Source organism: Amblyomma maculatum, chromosome 10 (genome assembly GCF_055883805.1).
Source record: "Amblyomma maculatum isolate TAMU_Amacu chromosome 10, ASM5588380v1, whole genome shotgun sequence".
Classification (NCBI taxonomy): Eukaryota; Metazoa; Arthropoda; class Arachnida; order Ixodida; family Ixodidae; genus Amblyomma; species Amblyomma maculatum.
The window spans coordinates 27,676,861-27,697,513 of NC_139353.1; the positions used below are offsets into that span (position 1 = coordinate 27,676,861).

The window sequence follows — 20,653 nt, forward strand, 5'->3', positions numbered from 1 at the left end:
ACACACAAATGCACTACTCATTCAACAAAACAAAAAACTTGCTTTTCCTGTCACGCACAGTCGCTGAGGTGAGCATTAAGTTATGCGCGAGAGAGACCCAGTCCATCAAAAGAACCGGAGACACCGTGCGGGAGCAGGAGAGCGATACAGTGCACTACCTCGCTCCACGAGAAGCTATACAGACAAACACGACTCGAAGACTTCGCTCAGCCTTTCGTCACCTACCCATTTGTTCTGTTTGCATTTGTTTTTTGTGTGGTTGATGTTTTTCCCATTCGCGTTCCTCTGCGCTCAAGGACTTTGACCGCGGCAATCGTAAATTTGCTTGCGCTTGTCAAGATGGCTCGCTGCATTTGCTTCTCCGTTTCTCGGTTGTTGCGTTCTGCCCTCAACGTTCACACTGGGACGGGCGAAGAAGAGAAAGTCGACATGTCAGAAAGCAAGAAAGACCAGCACCGGCACTCCGTCTCGGCTGGCCTCCTGTCTTCGTGAGGTGCCCGCGCCGCCGCTTTTGACGTAGAAGAAGAATCTTCCGAGCATCCGACATGGCGCTTGCTCCTTTTACGCTCTGTGTCGCTGCCTTCCTGGCCGCCCAGCTGTGGACGCCTACGGTAAGACGCTTTCCATTATAGCATTATCTACCTATCTTGTTCCAACACGATCGCCAGTACGTCGTTGTCAAAGCTAACCCTTGCTTGTCCTTGTTGTCCGCAAGCTTGCAGTGAAAAGCATGATTTTACTATCGGAGGCAGCGATGACAACCTCCGGAATACGTTTATGAATGACTCTACTCGACACCTTGGATCGCTTTGTATACGATAGAGTTTTCTGCATATTAAGCTTATTGGTTTTGCTGTCATGCTTGCTTGCAGAGATTAATGTTGCATAGTCGCTTTTCTGGAAAATATCTCTGCCTTACCACTCACCCCTAGCAATATAGAGTGTTCTCGACAACATTCCAGCATGTTGTTATCGTATACCTTACCGCCAGCCACCAAGGACACGTGCGTTAATTGTCACGAGGGGCTAGGTTCATAAGATCTGGGTTATTGGGAGCTGCAAATCGGCTACTATAAACTTGCTTGGTATAATTTGGTTTACGGCGTTTAACATGCCGAAGCGGCTCAAACTATGAGAGATGCCGTAGTGAAGGGCTCCGAAAATTCGTACAGCCTGGAGTTCTTTAACCTGCACTGACATCTAGCAGCACACAGGCGCCGGGCTTTTCGCTCCATCGAAAAGCGGCCGCCGCCACAGCCGGTATTCGGTCCCGCGTATTTGGGTTCAGCAGGGGAGCGCCCTAACTGCTGGATCACCGCGACGGGGTAACTGCAAACTTGCGCTCTCCGATTTGATAGAGAATTGTTTATATTATTGTGCGAAAAAGCGACAATTTATTCAAATGTTTCTATGTTCCAGCGATGTTAACTTAAGCAAAAACGAAGGACAATGCTTTGCCATTTGGAAATTCTGCACTTATACCCAGGGAAATATCAGGGGATGGAGGCAACGTTCTTTCCATCATATGAATTGCATATCCAGCGTATATGGCTACCGCATCATAGTTGAGCACAATGTGTAAATGTGATGAGGACAGCTGTAGTACTCTAGTGCCTCAAACGAAGTTATCTGCACTCCTATAGAGAACAGAATGAATATTGGGCTGTAAAGATATGAAATATAGGTTACACGTGCTCCTGTTGTATTATAAAGCAATTCTCTCAGTATAAATGTTTTGCCCTCATGCAACTTGAGATACTCTGATATAAATGTTTTACAACCAATGATAGGGCAATTTAAGTCGATGTTTAGTGGTACTAACTCGAAAGGGAACGAAAATTTTCTAAAACTATGTGCAGCTCAAGTAGAAGGTACGTCTTTATTGCCCTTAGAGGTGACATGGCTAAAATGTCAGTTGAGATCAATTCAATGTGGCTATCAAATTGAAAGTTTGACTTCCCAAACATTACAATTGTTTGTAAAAGAAGAACACAAAGTAGAAATGTTTTGGCGCGCACTGGTTGTCGTGATATAGTACAGCTGAAATCACAAATCATCGTTTGTGTCTGTTTTAACATAGATTCTAGTACCATACAGGTTATTTCACCAATGCTATATTGCAGGGCAAGATTCTTACAGAAATCTAACGGTTCATATCACCGTCTAACAGCGAAGTAATTCAACTGAACTGCACACATGGCTAACTAATGCTTTTTCACGCGCAGGTGACCCAGAAAGCACCAAACGTGGATTCAGTCAGAGGTGAGTCGCGCTTGATTTGACCGATGCTCTCGCTTTAAACGAGGCCTTGTTTCTGCCATGGAGTAACTGAAAAAACGCTTCTTGTGAAAATATTGGTGTGATACGGCTTTATGCTCAATTAAACAGCCCTTATGTTTTAATCATATTCAATGCCAAAATTTTTGATAGCAGAGGTTTGCCTGAAACGCAGGTCATTGTCATCCTCTGTTATAGGCGGTGCTCTACAGTGCCTTTTGCCACTCTCGCAGGGCCCACTGGGTGCGGCCTAAATGCAGAGGCCAAGGTTGTCGACGGCTCCTCGTTGTCGGCCAACAAGTACCCCTGGGTGGTGGGTGGTACTCTGTACTTTTACTTCGGGATTAATTTTTCTTACATAGTCGAACGACATGAGAAATATTTTCTGCTATCAGCGACTCTGGCATTAGACTAATTCGTCGTAGCCAAATATTCTTGTGTGCTTTAACTACGGAGTTTTCGAGAGTTTGTAGCTGCACGGCTGCGCATGGATGAATGCCAATGAGTAATTACTCCCTCATAACAAATCTACTTCAACCTGGATGTTTCTCCTAAATATTCGACCGTCCATGTGTTCATCAGTGAAAATCTCAAAATATAAGGTCAATGACAGCTGCGTAGATGTCACCGCTCTAATCAAAAGTGGGTTAGGTGTTTAGTGCTTGTCTCTTACCGGCGAGCAGTTTCGATATGGCCGGAATATTACCTACCTCTACGTCAATATTGAATGCTGTGGGACAGGGTTTGCATAAGCGCACGTTTTGCTTGCATAGTGAAAAAATAATTCGGTGTCTTTTAAATGACTGGGCGTTTATTACCTGCCTGTATAACCGCTATCCTTGACGCGTGGTTTTTCTGTCGGTCTTGCAGTGCTCTGTGGTATTAAACTTGAACCACTAAAGGAACAACCATGAAGGAAGAGAATATAGCGTTGGGGAGCCATGCGACCGCATAGCTGATTAGAAAAGTGGGCCATCGCCTAAATTTTCTCTTTTCCTGTTTCCTTATTTGCTATTGTTACAACTACTCATTCCAAAATTACCGCCGTGAAACACACAGCTTTTCTCAGCATTTTTCTAATGTGTCCGCCCTCACATTCTATCTGCCGATTCCCACCAATGTTGTGCATGCATCTTATCTTTCCTGGCCGCAGGTCCGGATCTCCGCCTTCTACAAGCCGATCGAAGGCTTCGACCAGAACGGCACCGACTCGTGTTCCATCATCAAGAGTGAGCGCGTAAGTAATACTATAGTAATACGCCGACAATCCTAGCCGTAAAACGCCTTTGGTCTACTTCGCACGCACAGGGTCGTTCATTTATACCTATAACATGGTCACTGCTTTCGAAGCGCCATTACTTACGACCCGGCCTCCCAATAAAGCTGAAGGGCAGACCATGCTAAACACTACCTCCGGGTAAATCTGTGTTTCTGCCACTTTGGACGCAATGTTTTGGACTTTGGACGCACTGTTGCTTTGAAAGCAGCGACCATGTTATATATTGAAGTGAACGACCCTGTACGTGTTTGAAGAATGGTGTGGGCTGTAGTCAGATACAACTCAAGAAACAAATCGGCAGATATGCCCCTCAAAGAATCCCCCCTCCCCCTACCTCCTGCAGCAAATGCCGTTGACTGATTGTCGTAAATGATCCCCTGCTAACGGCCCTCAGCTCACTTTTTTTTTTGTGTTCCTTCGCGCTCTCTACATATTTTATCTATCGGCTGGCACGCGTGGCGCGCAGTAACGTGTGCAGACCGGCATTCTATGTGACCTCCATATCCACGGTATTACCAATTATGCGTGCAGCGACCAGAATTCATTGCTTTACAGGGCTGAGCGTAATCTGGGTCCCGCATATCAACGTGTTAGCTTTGAGAAAATCGTTTAGTCGAAAATTGGGCGGACTCCATCGGAACAGTGCCTGTAAAGTTCTGACTGATCGAGAGTTCCGGAACTGTGCGTGTAAAGTTCTGACTGATCTGTAAAGTTCTGACTGATCGAGAGTTCCGGAACTGTGCCTGTAAAGTTCTGACTGATCGAGAGTTCCGGAACTGTGCCTGTAAAGTTCTGACTGATCGAGAGTTCCGGTCGCATGGAACTGAGCAAAATCCAACACTAAATAAACTTGAAATTTGCGGTTGAAACATGACTCAAAGATCATTATGACATCTAATAATGTAAAGTAAATAAGTTCTCAGAAAATGAATTTTAGTGTTGTGCGAATCGAACACGGGACTATGTAGGCCACTGCTCCTCGTTCAACGAATTGGATTTAAGGGATGTCTTGTGTGCCCTGTGTGAAATAAAGGAACAGTTTCCGTGGCTTCGAAGTGGTATGCAAAGGGCATCCCAGATCATTTAAGAACTTAAGCGTCCGCCGATTTTTTTTTTCTAAAGCCTAATGTAATTACTGAGCTCTGCCAGCAAATATCTAAATCAAACAGGTGCCTGACTGGCTGTTATAATCAGAAGGTGAAGAATTTAAACTTATTTAGCAAAGCTACTGAATAACATGATGCGGAGCTGTTTTCATTTCCTTTAACAGTTGTATTATTACGTCACACAAGCGCTCTTCCTACCCCAAAAAGCTCATTTCTAAATTTATTGCCGGACTTAGTTAAATACCCAGGTATATCACCTACCTACACACATGGTAGAACGAGAAAAAGATCACTGCATTTTCAATATCATTACAAATATTTATATTAGACCATGGTGCTATATTGAAGCGAACCATTCAAATCTTTTTTTCTGTTTCGACAGCCGCCAGCATGCGCTCTTATCATTGAGAACCTAGCGAGCGGATTACATCTGTATTCTTTTTTTGTTCATGCTCGTTGTTGCGAGACGCGGCTTTATCATTTCCTTTGTTGCGGCAAATTGTTCGAGATGTATCTCGAAGGATTCCAGCCACAGGCTTGTATTTCTACTATGTTTCCGGTTATGCTAGTCACTGTTGACAGTTTTATATAGATATTTCTACTCCCCTTTTAAATTCAGCGCTGACAAGTGAAACGACCATTCTTTGTTCGATCACCGCCGAGCACAGTTGTTGCTATCACCACCGCCGAATCGCTTAGTTCTTTTGTTGACGCAAGTCAGCTTAAGACGGCATTGTTAGCGCAAAACACACACACACACACACACACACACACACACACACATACACACGCCCGCACACGAGAGAAAAGGAGGGACACGGGACAAGTCAGCTTAGTAAAGAATTTCTTCAGTGCTCTCCCAGACTCCATTTCTGTCATCGGCCTTGTCACCACCACGTGACAATATCATATTTTGCATGGTAACAGTAAGGTATATTACTGTGTGACGTTTCACAAGAGCTATGAGGGATAGTGCACAGCGCCTGTAAATTAACGCGAGAACGTTAAACGCTCTTTTCTCTAAAATATATCTAACGTCAGCGCTGCTGGCGTTGTGAGAGAAGAATTGGGGGCATGTTCTTGGCAGATAGTTATCGGCAGGTGGCATGGTCAGACACTGATTAGTCGGTGGGTTGCGTGACGTCACGACATGACATGACATGGCCAGGTTGGCAGCTCGGGTAGCTCGTTTGATGGGAGGATGATGTTGAAAGCAAGCCCGGAACCCCCTGAATCCCTAGTCACGCATTCCACGCCTAGGCCGCTCAGGCACTTTAGTACGACTGTGGCAAACCCGGAAACCTTGAATCCCTAGTGACGCATCCCACGCCTAGGCAGCTCAGGCACTTCCGTATACGACTGTGTTAAAGCTGAGATTTATTCCGGGTGGTCTTGCACATAATGTGATAGGTGACAACTGTATGAGATCCCACGCCTAGGCTGTTCAGGCACTTTCGTACGACCGTGTTAAAACAGAGATTTATTCTGGGTGGTCTTGCACATAATGTGGTAGGTGAAAACTGTATGAGATAGAATATTTACAAGCACAAATGTTGGGATTTGTGAATAAACGAGTACCAAAGTGCATGTGCGCAAACGAAGATCCGTAAGGGGAGCCAGCAGATAGCAGCCATACCTTTGTCGCAGCGTATCATTAAAGGTGGAGCTTAATTAATAGAAAATTTTTAAACTGCCTGGGATCCTTCAAAATGTAGAGACCCCACAGCACACCACTGCTTTTGCATTTTTCCTCCATCAAAATATAACTGCCGTGGCCGAGATTCTATCGTACAGCTTTAGGTACAGCAGCATGTCTTCAAGTACAGGTTTCTCGGACTTCAACTTCCTGACTTTTAAGTGTGGGGAGCCTGCGAAGGACTGTACGATACACTCATGAAAATATTGGCTGCAATGATCTAACCTTTCATTGCGTATAAAAAATATTGTTTAACTCTGTCCAGCACTCATACGCCTTTCTTAAGACTGCCATAAAAAAACTAATGGGCGGATTTTTTGTCAATTAATAGGAGACATAAGCGTCCCAGGGGAAATACGCGGATGTATAAATTGTTATGGCGAAAACATGCAATATAAGGAAATGGTTTTTAGACAGCTTTCCGCATAGATAAGCTCACAGCCATAATTTATGGGTATGTGTATGTCTTGATAACATGCTCAAGGCTGATTTATTTTTGTATACTAATTCAAAGCAAGCGAATTTACAAATGATGTATGGAAATCTGATTACATTTATTCCTTTCGCCAATATTCTGCTTGTTTTTACTGCTTTCCTGTATCCCTTTTTGCGCACCTTATTTCGTAACAGGCTTTTATCAGTGCTTACAGTATGAATGGAAACTAAATGTGCTCACCATGGGCGTTTCTAACACTGAGTAGTCCACAAAGCCCTAATATTAATTTTATTTCTATAACTTTCAGAGCAAGATGAGAACTGCCCGTTCCGTCAACAAAAACCTACAGACAATAGTGTCTCTGTGCGGCGGGTCCATGATTACCAGGAGACACGTGCTGACCGCAGGCCACTGCTTGCTTCCCGAGTAAGATGGCGCCACTAGCGAGTTGCGCAGAAAACTTCATTTGCAAGTCTAATGTGCTTCCATATTTCCATAATGTAATTTGAGTTTTTACTAGCCCCTTTTTCTACGTTCTTACTCTAGTGTTGTTTCCTTAAACGCTTGCCTTGTGCAATTTTAATCATTCATATCCTTCTGTTGCGAGCTGCCGCTTCTGTGGGGAATTGTCTCTAATGCTGAATAATAGCCTAGGAGCGTTTATCGCCGTAGTTACTTGAAAAACTCTGAGAGCCAAGAAAGGAAGCGAGTTTGCTAAGTTCTTCCTAGAAGGAAGGCTTTCTCAAACCGTCGCCACGTGCTGCAAATTACGTTTTTTTTTTTTTTTCAGCTGTGCAGCAACATCACATCTTGTAAATAACACTTGTGATACAGTAGAGCGTTGAGCTAGTTGGTCAGACATGATGAAACACGCAACTGAATAGGTGAGAAAACATAGAAGAGGCACACAGAAACACACATACACAAGGAAGATGCTTGTGATAACACTTGTGATAATCGCGCACGCCATGACTATGCGAGGCGGGTGGTCATAACTTCATAAGTGCGATTGTTCGTTATATATAAATATGACGATCTATTCCGGACCGCAGGTTCCTCAAAAATTACAAATGTCTGACACTTTAGGAGCATGATCATACTGTCCTCTTCAACGACCAAGCGAAGGATCCGTATATAGACGCTATGTCGTGTCTACGCAAGATGAACAAAAAATGAGAGTACCGTATTTGGTATATAGCAAGTGTAACTTAGTCTAAAGACAATAAAAGCAGAGGAAGTCTATGACTCTGCCTCTTGTTGACATGAAACTATCTATGAACACTTTGAAAGCAGCGTTTTCACGACTTTCCAGTGGAGCGAGGCTTAGGGCCGGCAAGGATTACGAACGAGATATATCCTTCCTAACTATACGAAATGATTGCTGCGCAAGGTCCCCTGGCTTTATAAACCTTATTATTACTACAAATCATTGGTGCTCAACATTTCTCCTTCTTCAAATTTCAGCCAATTCAAGGTCCAGGAGTTAAACTGATCACCGAGATATTTGCCTGTTTGTCCTACCGTACATTCCAGTACGATGTTTTAGACAGCACGAATTTCTTTGGGCCTACCGTACATTCCAGTACGATGTTTTAGACAGCACGAATTTCTTTGGGCCTACAAATGACCGTCGAGACCTCAGGGTCATCGTAAAATGATGAACAATTTCACCTTTCATTCCGATATTTGCTCAACTCTTTTAGTTAAACCGCAGTGCTTTATCTCAGAATATAGGCCTAAAAGCTGTCATAATTCGATTCCACCTCATACTATCTCAAACACTGATATCATTCGACTATGGATTTTTATATAAGAAACTTCTTATAGCGTTCTGAAACATTTCAGTGTCCTATCTTTTCCCTCTGTGTGTACAGGATAGGCACCAATCCTTTATAGATACAGCTTAATGGAATACTATTCCTTCCTCTCGCAATTCTTTACAGGAATGATATTCCCATCTGGCTGTATCTGCAACTTCCGATTCTGACCATCCGCTTGTTGAAACGACCTTTATTCCTTGTAGAGAGTTCAAACCCCGCTACGTGGTCCGCTACGGCTCGCCGCGCACCTCGCGCCAAGCGACGGCATTCGTGGCCAAGGTGTACAAGCACCCCAACTGCCACATGGTTAACCAGGACCGCGCCGTCGACGACGTGGCGGTTCTTGTGCTCCGTTCGGCATTGCCCGTACCTCCGGTTTGCCTACCCCGAGCGGGGGCGCCCCTGCCTTCGGAGGTCACAGTCGCCGGATGGGGTAACACCATACCGAGTGAGTTCCCTCTCTTGGGGCACAGAGCAGGAACAAAACTATGCTCCGTATTTAAGCCTTGATCACTGCGTCAAGAAGGGTCTGCATCATTGTAGACGTGTGTGGCAAATGTAGCAGAAACGTCACAGCTTCGAAATCATGAGCTCCCTTTCTGGTCATTAACTTCGACATTGTGTGTCCACCTTTTCGTCATAGAGGTCGTACGGTGGTGTAATCTGCAGTGTGGCATGCACTTGTAGCCGGCAATAGTACGAATAAGCTTTTGCGGCAATAAAAGTAGTCCACACGTCGCAGTCTCTTTTTCGCTTTTGCTATGGTAGAAAGTTTGGAAGTGTTTATTCTTTTCATGTATGTGTGCTCATACCACATTTTTTTCGAACGGCGCTCTGCGGTGCGCACGAGTGGATATATGTCCCGTTAATTGGTCTCACTAGGACGATGATCGCAGGCATTGACTCGTTGCAACTGCCGGAGCTGCTCAAGGAGGCACAGATGCACGTGATCTCCAACGAGCGCTGCCAAGAAGAGCACTCGTACGCCAACTTGCAGCACCAGATATGTGCCCAGCCGGCGTCGGGTTTCCCGGGAGTGGTGAGCGATGAATGATGGCACTGGTTCATCTCACGGATTGAATTCTTGCATATCTTTAAATAACATTTGTTATGAGTATGTATATAATTTATTTTTGAAATCTGAAAAGTGAAGTCCACTATTGAACAAGCTCTACAATCGCGATAACATCTTTCTGCACTCTACAATTTTGCGTTTTGTTCGAAAAGAAGAACTTGTGAAAGCTGTGCGACTGCCACGATTACGCCACATCGTCTTCTCCGCACAATTGTTTTCCCACTCCATTCTTGACACTACTGAAAAGAGATGTACATGCTTAGCTTTATGAGCCGCTGCTTAGCATTCCCCACTGTCGTCAGCGCAAGAACGGTCCAAGTGCGAGATAGTCTGGTGCAAAGTAAGCCTCCTTGTTTTCGCATGGCGCCATTTAAACCAGCCCTTCAGTTCTCTCACACAATGAATTTTTTTTTTCAATATAATTCTCATTAAGATTACCACAGATATAACTTAAGTGCTTTTGGTGGAAAGCTTGCATTTTGTGACCGTATGGGAAGGAATAGTCATGCCTCGTGATCAATATGTTTCAGTCTTTCAAGCTGACAAATCTTCTGTTGATTGATTGATTGATTGATTGATTGATTGATTGATTGATTGATTGATTGATTGATTGATTGATTGATTGATTGATTGATTGATTGATTGATTGATTGATTGATTGATTGATTGATTGATTGATTGATTGATTGATTGATTGATTGATTGATTGATTGCGCTTCTCCATTCCTAAGGGAGACTCTGGCGGCCCGTTGATGACAAAGGGATCTTCGGGCGAGTGGACATTGGTGGGCGTGGTGTCCTGGGGCAACGAGACCCGCTTTCGGACGTCCCCGTTCGTTTTCTCCGACGTGACGGCGCTCCTCTCCTGGATACAAGATGTCGTCTCCATGCCCATCTGGTAGCACTGTGATCGGCAATGCTTGAGGCTGGCCAAAGTAAAGGGGAAGGAGCCTTGTTGTTGTTACTTGGTGTGCTGTTTTACCTGTGATCAGAGGGATCCCCTATGCGCATTTGCAAAAGAAGCCAGGAGAAGCCCATAGACTCTCGCGTCCGTGAATAGGATTTAATTGCTTCAGATCATACCCTAGAGGGGACGTTGCAATTGGCATAAAAATCATTTAATCTCTCGTACTCTCGTACGGCCTCAAATATTTCAAGCAAGTGACAATAACAACGAATATGAAGGGGCTTTAATACGCAAAAAATTCCAGAAACAAAGAGGATATACCTACAAGATCATGGGTCATTGTCATGAAATCGCGCACATTTCTACACTGTATGGTGACGATCCATGTAGGGCACTTTAATGCAGTCATAGAGTGCCTTAGTTATAATGTCCGGCTCGGGTGGTATTGAGGCGTCCTAATAAAGCCAGCCTACCAAGCAATACCTGGAGAAACTGATCCACTCTTTACTATTAAGCGCCCCAATGTTCATGATGATTATGGTACATGCTGCACGCAGAACCGGCCAGACCTGTGTAGTTTATCATAAATGAATATAGCTGCGCTTCAAACCAAATCTTACTAGCTCAAACAGTAGTCAGTTCACGGACGCGCGATGCATATTCGCTATTTGCGTGTTAGAAACGCAAAACCATGCTTAATTTTATCACCGTCCCTGATGTCGCTACAGGTGCTGGTTGTACTGACCACGTTTTGCATATTGGCGACCTTATTATCACTGCCTTTTATATCTACTGTCTCTATCAATGCCAAATGGCACTATCTACTCGCTGAGCAAACGTAACACAAATTTATGTTCAAATGCTGCATCACTTTGATAAAATAAATGAATCCAAATGCTTGAAACCACCTCGCAAGTTTAATTATCTGTCTTTGGTGGGAACTCGTCATTCTGATATCTTTATACACTATGAGAAATTGCAAAAGCTGGGGGTTTAACGTCCAGAAGCAACACAAGAAATATGAGGGACTTCTTACTGGAGACCTCTGGTTTAATGTAGAAAACTTATTATTATTTAGCGTGCGCTGACATCACGTAGCGCATAAGCAGCTCTTTTTATTTCGTTGCCATCGAAATAATCCCACCAAGGCCGAGCGTTTATACTGCGAACTTCGTATCCGCAGCCTAACGGCAAAGTCTTTCAGCCGCCATGACGAGCATTTCTTGGCATGATTTTTTTTATTTTTTACATGCGTTATCTTTCGCAAATTTAAGCAACGTGCTTTGTAAAAAGCTTAGAACACATTTATTTCTCTTCTAAGCCCTGTAGCGGACTCCTGCAACGTTTTTGGAAGTCTTGTTCATTGCAGTGCCAGGACAAAAGATATTCCAAAGTTCAGAAGACGTTGAGCATGCATTATTAACCACAAGGTGTTGGTCACAACGAATGCTCTAGGGCTTCAAACTTTTCACAAATTGCACATGTGCACAAAGCTGGGTGGTGGCAGAGTGAGCTTGAGTATACCATGCATTATTATTACCACAAAGTCGAGAACAAAGCGAAACAATCTGAAATAAGGCATAACTGCACCTGAAATGTGCCTGGAAGTGCCCAAATGCCTTGTCGGACGTTGGCGTTATACGTCAACAAGAAGACCTTACATTACACCGCTTACCGTATCCTACTATACTTACCTTACTGTTATTGGGCACCTGCCAACAGAGCTACATCTTAATGATGCAGTTAGGCAGGTTTCCGAGAACAGTGGCGTTTAGACAGACTTTACACCATTGGGACGAACTGCTGAATATATTATCTATTCACTTGACTATAAATGCCTGATCAAGCACACATGTTATGCCGTATCCTTCTTATTGAATTCTCTATTCTCTTCCATCGAAAGTACAAATCGTTGCAACATGGTAGAAAAACGCTTTATTCGTCCATACCATACCGTAATTAAGTGATAAAAGTCTTGGAAGCTTCAGAACAAAATAATTGAGCATATCTGCTTTCTGTGAACCAACCACAATTTGTACTTGCATGATTCATTCAGCAAAGACCGTCAGTAGGCTACACTTTGTTTTTCTCAACCTGAAAGATTATGCAAAATTCCGCAGCAGGAAAGATTCCAAATAAGGTGACAGAGATAAACTATCCTGCCGGGTGCCAATTTTCATTCAGGTCCAAATACACAATAACGCAATGCTGCTGCCGCATCATAGCAGCTGCCTACGGACGACCTTGGAGTGCTTGAGGGTGCTCGCCAGGGTGACCAGAGGCACGATAAAGTTATCTGTGTCCAGCTCAGAGGCATCGAGCTTCTTCAGCTGTGGCAGCTCCTCGCATGCAGGCGAGCCCTTGGTGTATACTCCACAAACTAGCCCCAGGGTCTGTCCAAACACGTTCTCCGCCAGCGTGGCCGCCAGTCTGGGAGCTTGGGTTTCTTTGCAGTCAACCAGGGCCTTGTTGTAGCAGCTCAGAAGATCGTAGTAGTAACTGTGCGCGCACACAGTAAAACGTGGGAATCACCGACCCCGTATGGTCAATGGCAACTGTTCCAGTCCAGCTATTACTTTCTATTTGACCTGATGCTGCGTGCATGTTACCCTCAGCAAAACAATTCCCGATATGGAACGAGGGGGTTTACTTCCAAAGGCGTACGCATCTAGGTGGAACAAAGTGAGAGATTAAGTAGTATTTGTAATTTCGCACTAAGCTCCTCCCAGACCTTGTGCCAGGGCAGGCACGATTACACTAAGCTGGCCATAGAAAACCTGGCTAGCGACAAACGCACCATGCTAGGTGATAATAATAATAATAATAATAATAATAATAATAATAATAATAATAATAATAATAATAATAATAATAATAATAATAATAATAATTGGTTCACAGGAACGGAAAGGCGCAGTATCTGTCACACTTACTCTGTGGACACCTGAACCGCGCCGTAAGGGAAGGGATGAAGGTGGAAGTGAAAGTAGAAAGAGAGAAAGGGGAGCCGTAGTGGAGGGCTACGAAGTAATTTCGACCACCTGGGGATCTTTAACGTGCGCTGACATCGCACAGCACACGGACGCCACTTCGTTCCGCCTCCATCGAAACGCAGCCGCCGAGGTCGGGTTCGAGCCCCGGAACTCCAGACAGTAGTCGGGCGTCTTGCCACTGCACCACCCCGGCGGGGCGCATGCTAGGTGTGCCAGTAAGATATATAGGAAAACGTGCGAGACCTGGCGACGGAAGCTAAAAATGGGCTGATTCTGCCCATATTTGCCCAAGCAGATCATTTGCACAGAAACGGCACTTAACGGCTCTCAGCACTGCCAATAAATTTGACGGGCACATGGCAGTCATAACATATGCAGACTAATTTCTTAGGTTAATATCAATTAGGACGGGTCTCCTTGGTATTGCGCGAAAAAGCCTGCAAGAGATACCCGTATTCCGTAAATAGGTATATCATCTAAATGTTCACTCGTTTAAGTTAACTATTGAAAACATAGAATTCAAATGTTTAGAAACAAATGCGAACTGGGCATACATCTCTATCGGAACCAGATCCCTTTTTGTAATCATCCTCAAAGCAGCATTTCTGTTTCGCAAGCAGTTAAATGGTATCAGCATCCCGTTGTAGGAAAAAGGTCAAATTATAATGTAACATTTTTCAATTCCATTACTCGAAAGCAGAATTTAAAGCAAGGCTTTTTATAGCAGCTCCTGAGCATGCTAGTCCCTCATAATAACTGGCTGAACCAATCCCACGCACGGTTGCTGTACGCGTGAGTTGGCACCCGTTAAAATGGGAGCAAAACGTGCAGCTTCACTACAATGGTTTCATTGGTATGTTTTGTTCTAGGACGAGGAAATTTAGCGAATCAATAAGAAGAGTGTGCATGTCTTACCAGCAGCCGTAGGCTACCTGGCTCTCCAGCGGCGCCTTGGCAACGGCAGTGTTCAGGTCGACAACCAGGTCACGCATGCAGGCGTTCATCTGGACACCAACCTTGTTGATGCACCGAATCGAGTTGTTGTACACTGTATTGAATGATGAAGCATGTTGAAAAGAAATAAGCTAGAAATTACGTACTCTAAAATATATATGAGAGCCCATCTTGGTTCATTAAAGCTGAGGCAAGGAGCATTTTCTAAATGGGCCTCGTTAGTGTGCCGCCGTTTTAGTGCGGCAGGCAACTGTGCTATGGTCTCCGAACGAAGAATGTGACTTCGGCATTCGTGATTAGGGAGGAAAAATAGGTTTTAATAAATTGTGGGGGAAGTTCCCTCCCCCCTGCGGATCCTCGTTTGGGTACATACTAGCCCCTCAATCTGTGCTTCTGTAAACTCACACTTATATTCATAAGCATACAATTGTGAGCTATCATTATGCGTGAAAGATCACCCGACCTGGATGACCATTCCATTTTAACTAAGCCGAATGAAAGTACCAGCCTGGCCTATAGACGTGATGTCCGACTCGGGGACTCATAGGTAACGGGTATCATCCTCACCTCGCCCTCGCATCCCAAAAAACCTGCCGGATTATTTGGCAGCTCCTGTCAACTTGGGCGTGTCACGTGACCTCGTGACGTCACACAACCCGCTGACCAATCGGAGCCCGACCAAGTCACCTGCCAACTGCCGCCTGGCAAAGGAATGCCGGCGATTTTTGCGCAAAACGCAAACAGCGCCTGCGCCTCAGTTTTCGGGGAACGGTGCTTTATAGCTAACGCTTCAAAAACAAAAGACGGTGCAACTATACGCAATACTTCATCGCGCGGCGAAACGCAGTCCCTGTCTCCTCACTCTCCTTCCATTTTTTTATTAATCTTTGGTTAGCGGCGGTACCTAAAGTGACAAAAAGTCCTTGAGATTGAGCTAGTTGGAACATCTCACAAATGATGCGCTGATTAGTTTTACACGAACAAAGGAACTGGACAAACGCTGAGGTTAAGCGCTTAGGTTAAGCGCTGCAGGTTAAGCGCAAAAATTGCGCTTAACCTCAGCGTTTGTCCAGTTCCTTTGTTCGTGTAAAACTAATCAGCGCAGCGTTTGTGAGAACCTAAAGTGACGTGGACTTTTTCTTGGACGTCCCCTAAGTGCAATTTACATAAGCCATAAATTGTCATGCACTGTCCATACAGTTCTCCCTAAATACTAATGACGAATCATTATAGCGATGCGATCAAATGCATGTGCCAAATCGGTTATACATTACCAGCGCCTGGCTCAAGTCAATCTCTTTCAGGATTTGAACTGCCTGTCATTTGTATCTGTTGCCCTTGCGCACAATAAGGATCATTTTACATTTTGGTAATGAGGAAAGGCGGCAGTCGTCATCTGTCCTCCACTACGTCCAGATGAAATGCGCTAAAAATAACGGCCAAACTGCTCAGTCATTTCGCGCTGTGAGCAAGAGCTTCTCTTTTCTTTTTCTTTTTCTTTTTTTTTTTTTTGAAAGAGAGACTCTTTCCTTCCAAGAGCGACCCTCCTGGTCCGGTCATTGGTCTGGGCGCCCGTCTGCTGAACACAAGGATACTGGAGACACGCAGAGTGCCCGTGTATTCTGCGGTGACTCATAGCCTGGTGGCTCCATATAATTTATACTCCGAGTCGCTTTGGGACGTGAAATCCTATAACACAAAACAAAAACATTTAACCGGCATCCACCTGTCATATAAGAGAGCATTTCCTTCCTTGTGCAAAGCGTATATAATCTCTATGCATAAATGGAAGTTAACAAAACAAAATCATTTACGGATGTACCTTTGTTTTCCACTTCCTTGTGCAAAGAATATACAACCTCTATGCATAAATGGAAGTTAACAAAACAAAATCATTTACGGATGTACCTTTGTTTTCAAAATTAGCTATGTGCTGTAATAAAACACAACGTCATATTCAATTTTCGGGACGTGAAATCCTATAACACAAAACAAAATCAAACATTTAACAGGCATCCACCTGTCACATAAGAGAGCATTTCCTTCCTTGTGCGAAGCGTATATAAACTGTATGCATAAATGGAAGTAAACAAAACAAAATCATTTACGGATGTACCTTTGTTTTCCACTTCCTTGTGCAAAGAATATATAATCTCTATGCATAAATGGAAGTTAGCAAAACAAAATAATTTACGGATGTACCTTTGTTTTCAAAATCGGCTATGTGCTGTAATAAAACACAATGTCATATTCAATTTTTTGACGTGAAATCTTATAACACAAAACAAAAACATTTAACCGGCATCCACCTGTCATATAAGAGACCATTTTCTTCCTTGTGCAAAGCGTATATAATCTCTATGCATAAAGGGAAGTTAACAAAAGAAAATCATTTACGAATGTACCTTTGTTTTCCAAATTGGCTATGTGCTGTAATAAAACACGTCATATTCAATTTTTGGGACTTGAAATCTTTTAACACAAAACAAAATCAAACATTTAACCGGCATCCATCTGTCACATAAGAGAGCATTTCCTTCCTTGTGCAAAGCGTATATAAACTCTATGCATAAATGGAAGTTAACAAAACAAAATCATTTACGGATGTATCTTTGTTTTCCACTTCCTTGTGCAAAGAATATATAATCTCTATGCATAAATGGAAGTTAACAAAACAAAATCATTTACGGATGTACCATTGTTTTCAAAATTGGCTATGTGCTGTAATAAAACACAACGTCATATTCAATTTTTGGGACGTGAAATCCTATAACATAAAACAAAATCAAACATTTAACCGGCATCCACCTGTCACATAAGAGAGCATTTCCTTCCTTGTGCAAATCGTATATAATTTCTATGCATAAATGGAAGTTAACAAGACAAAATAATTTGCGAATGTACCTTTGTTTTCAAATTTGGCTATGTGTTGTAATAAAACACGACGTCATATTCACATCATTGTGAACGGCCTATGCATTTGATTTTATTTTGTTTGCGTAGCAATGTTTTCACTGACTTATAATATAACCTATTACACAACAATTAGGCAATCAGCAGTAACCGTATATTGACTATAGGGAATGCATGGAAGCTGCTAAAATAAGCGTTCGTGATAATCTAACAAGAGTAGTGATTAAAAACAATTGTCTTCATGTTTGCAATCACCAGCACGCGCGAATGTCGATGACTAGTCCGTAAAAGGGTGAAAGCGCTTGCATAATACATTGAAACAGCGCTCCACATTCATTTTCTGGAACCATAATTACTCGGGAGCGTACACGAAGAAGCTCCGATTATCGCAACTTTATGGTGAAGCAACGTTCTTCTGCGCTGAAGCCAAGAAAATGGCAGGAAGCCTTGATCAACAGCTGCATAAAGCGTGCCAATTAGCACCGCGCAGGTTCCAAACGTATGAAAGGTTTTCATTTTGCAATAAAGCGTTGCGATGAAAATACCTGGCAACATCTCGCATTTACAGCTTAATAGATCGTGACTTCCTCTTTACATAGCGAATCTGACCTTGGCGCATGGAAGGCGGAAAATTAAGCCCGAACATCGTAAACCGCTCCCACTCTCGTTGCACCTAAAGGAATGAGGCTAATTCCGTCACTTCTGTGTCAACGCCAAACCCTGGCGAATCCCAACTCTTGATGTGACCCGTTTAATCAGATCACCACTGTATGAAAAGCATATAGCCTGAATGCACGGATACCATGTAAGATATATGAACACACAAACAAACCGTGACATTAAAAAGCAAACCTAACTAAACAGAGGGTGTAAGTATTGTACTTCTTTTTTCTTATTGACGAGTTGTGCGCACAAACAACAGTCACAGGAAGAAAACAGAGATCATAATGCCAACTGTCAACTGGTTTCATTCTAGTCGCTCAGAATCATATAGGCAGTGTGACACGTGCCTAAACAAGGGGCGAGGGGGAGATAAATATTGCAAATCAAGACCACGAAAAGGACAACAAAGCCCGCGCAGGAAGTTCTTTTCCTATTTTACATCAGTACATTGGCTATAAAAAGCGACTTGAATGCAACCAGGGTATAGTTTGCACGCTTTCTGTCCTCTTTGTTTTCTTCTTGTGAGTGAGTTTTTTTTTTTCGTTTTTGTGCGCGCGACTCGTCATTAAAAAGAAAAGCCGTGCGCCAACTAGCCCAATTAGAAGTTCTAAAATATTGCACAGTGCGCCATTCATACACCTGTGAGCCACATTTGTACTGGAAACCACATAGAAACGAGAGTTCCTATCGTTTGTGACCAGGAAAACAAAACGATACCCCAAATATGAGATGGAAAGGAGGTAAGCCTGCTTTACAGGACAGTCAGCGTCCTTGAACGCGCGGCAGTAACAGGGTATACGGTAACGCTCCTTTTGTGCACGTCAGCAGAATAACTGCGGTGCATCAAGAAAGTCACATTAAGCTACAGGTAACTGCACTCATGCCCTGAGGTCGGCATAGTAGGCTGCTCAGCGGAAGGGCCACGAACGAAGGTGAATTACAATCTATAGTTTATATACGCGATAGGTGTAGCGTATACGCGAGAGCGTAATTTGAAGCCCGTTTGCGGAATTATTAAGCCGCCACTTTCGTGGTCTCGAACAAAGTGTTTCCTTCCTTTTCGTTCTCCTCTGCCTCGCGTACGTCTTAAGCGCAAACAGTAGTATCTTAGCTTTTGTTTATAGAACGCTCAGCTAAACGAAGGCGATGGAGTAGATAGCGAGCACTTAAAGCCTGCTACTACATTATGAAGCAGAAGTCGAATTCCGGATGCAAATATTGTAGCGGAAGCCGGATCTTGCAACACGCTAAAAAAAAAAGAAAAGATTGTTTTTCTATGTAATGTTTTTCCCTCTCTCTTGCAGGAATATGTAAGTTTTTAATGTGTGAAAGCTCATGTCGTTTGTTATCTGCAGGTAAAATCAAATAATTGAAGGATAGGGGTAAAGTTGTACCCGATGTGCTTGAAAGCTTTCACATCATTTCATTTTAGCGATATAACGCGAGCGTGAACTGACGGCTTGATTAGCATATGGGACGGGCTAATCTGCAAACTGGGCGAAATAGGCTGCAGCACGAAGTTGCATCAACCTAGAAGTCCGCTTGACCTTCAACGAGCCAGAGGTCACACTGTATACGATGACTATACAGCTTAACCATGTTACCGCCTATAGTGTAGCACCACTTGACTTTTGACGGTATGTCTTCCCTCTTGTCGTTGAAGGCGTCCTTGACTCCATAGTCTCGGCAATTTAATTGCTGCAAACCCATGCCTCACCATGTCTACACCCAAGTCTAACCAAAGCTAAGCCAGCTAAACGACGTTTTCGCTTCGCTTAACTAGGTTTAGCAAAGTTAAGCCTCAGCCAATTTTTTATTCCGTTTTATCTCCCGGTTATGAAAAAAAAAAGGGCTGACCTGGCTCCTGAACTGGTGATGCACAGTCATGAGCATTATGGGAGGGAACATAGTTTGACCACTGATTTATTGATTGCATAATTATATGCGCCAAGCGGAGCTTTCTTCTAGTAGGCTTCCTTTTGATGCATCATATCCAAAGGTCGTCTTCATATTTAATGAAGAAATACCGATATTCGCAATTTTGTGAAAAAAAAATTTGTTCCCTTTCACATTGCGAATGACTTTACATACAAACCAGCTAGTTTACGCGGAGCCCATCCGATGAGAAAGAACTTATGATTACAATAAGACTAGGTTGCAGTGCATTAAACAAGTCTCTTTTCAAATTATAGCAACAACCTCAAAAGTATGCAACCATTACGTCCATGCTTATCTGCGAGGCCGACGGGTGGAGACTAACGAGTAGACTAGCAGGCACGAATAACCACAGTGAATTAAGACAGGTTTTAGTCCTGAGATGGCTGTAGTCCGATTGATGACGATGGTGTTTGGTGACGACAACGACGTAAAAACTGTCGAGAATTTCCGTGCTATTAGAAAATTTTGAACGTTCATCAATCCACCCACTTTAAGTTCTAGAAACGTCTTACATGTATGCAAGGACGAGATCAGGGATATGGTTTGGTCTGTGTATGTACAGCCTTTATCAAAAGTTTACAGCCCAGGGGGTCTAC

The 20,653-nt window shown here is 43.5% G+C and overlaps 2 protein-coding genes across 2 annotated transcripts in view; one reads left to right on the plus strand and one right to left on the minus strand.

The window, feature by feature from the left end:
* The first annotated feature begins 545 nt into the window (after window positions 1-545).
* LOC146175965 (chymotrypsinogen B-like) lies at window positions 546-10,904 on the plus strand. Its single transcript, XM_084581228.1, has 8 exons — window positions 546-611; window positions 2,226-2,262; window positions 2,511-2,590; window positions 3,431-3,514; window positions 7,102-7,220; window positions 8,818-9,062; window positions 9,511-9,653; window positions 10,421-10,904. Exons 1-8 carry the CDS (start codon window positions 546-548, stop codon window positions 10,589-10,591), a joined length of 945 nt encoding a protein of 314 aa, XP_084437354.1. The 3' UTR covers window positions 10,592-10,904.
* Window positions 10,905-12,572: 1,668 nt separating this feature from the next.
* LOC146175966 (uncharacterized) overlaps window positions 12,573-20,653 on the minus strand; it is a 28,891-nt gene continuing 20,810 nt past the window's right edge. The window contains exons 4-5 of the mRNA XM_084580885.1: window positions 14,505-14,637; window positions 12,573-13,095 (exon numbers count right to left, since the gene is read on the minus strand). Coding sequence (XP_084437011.1) covers window positions 12,816-13,095; window positions 14,505-14,637 — 413 coding nt within the window. The 3' untranslated portion in view covers window positions 12,573-12,815. The remainder of the gene's footprint in view (window positions 13,096-14,504; window positions 14,638-20,653) is intronic.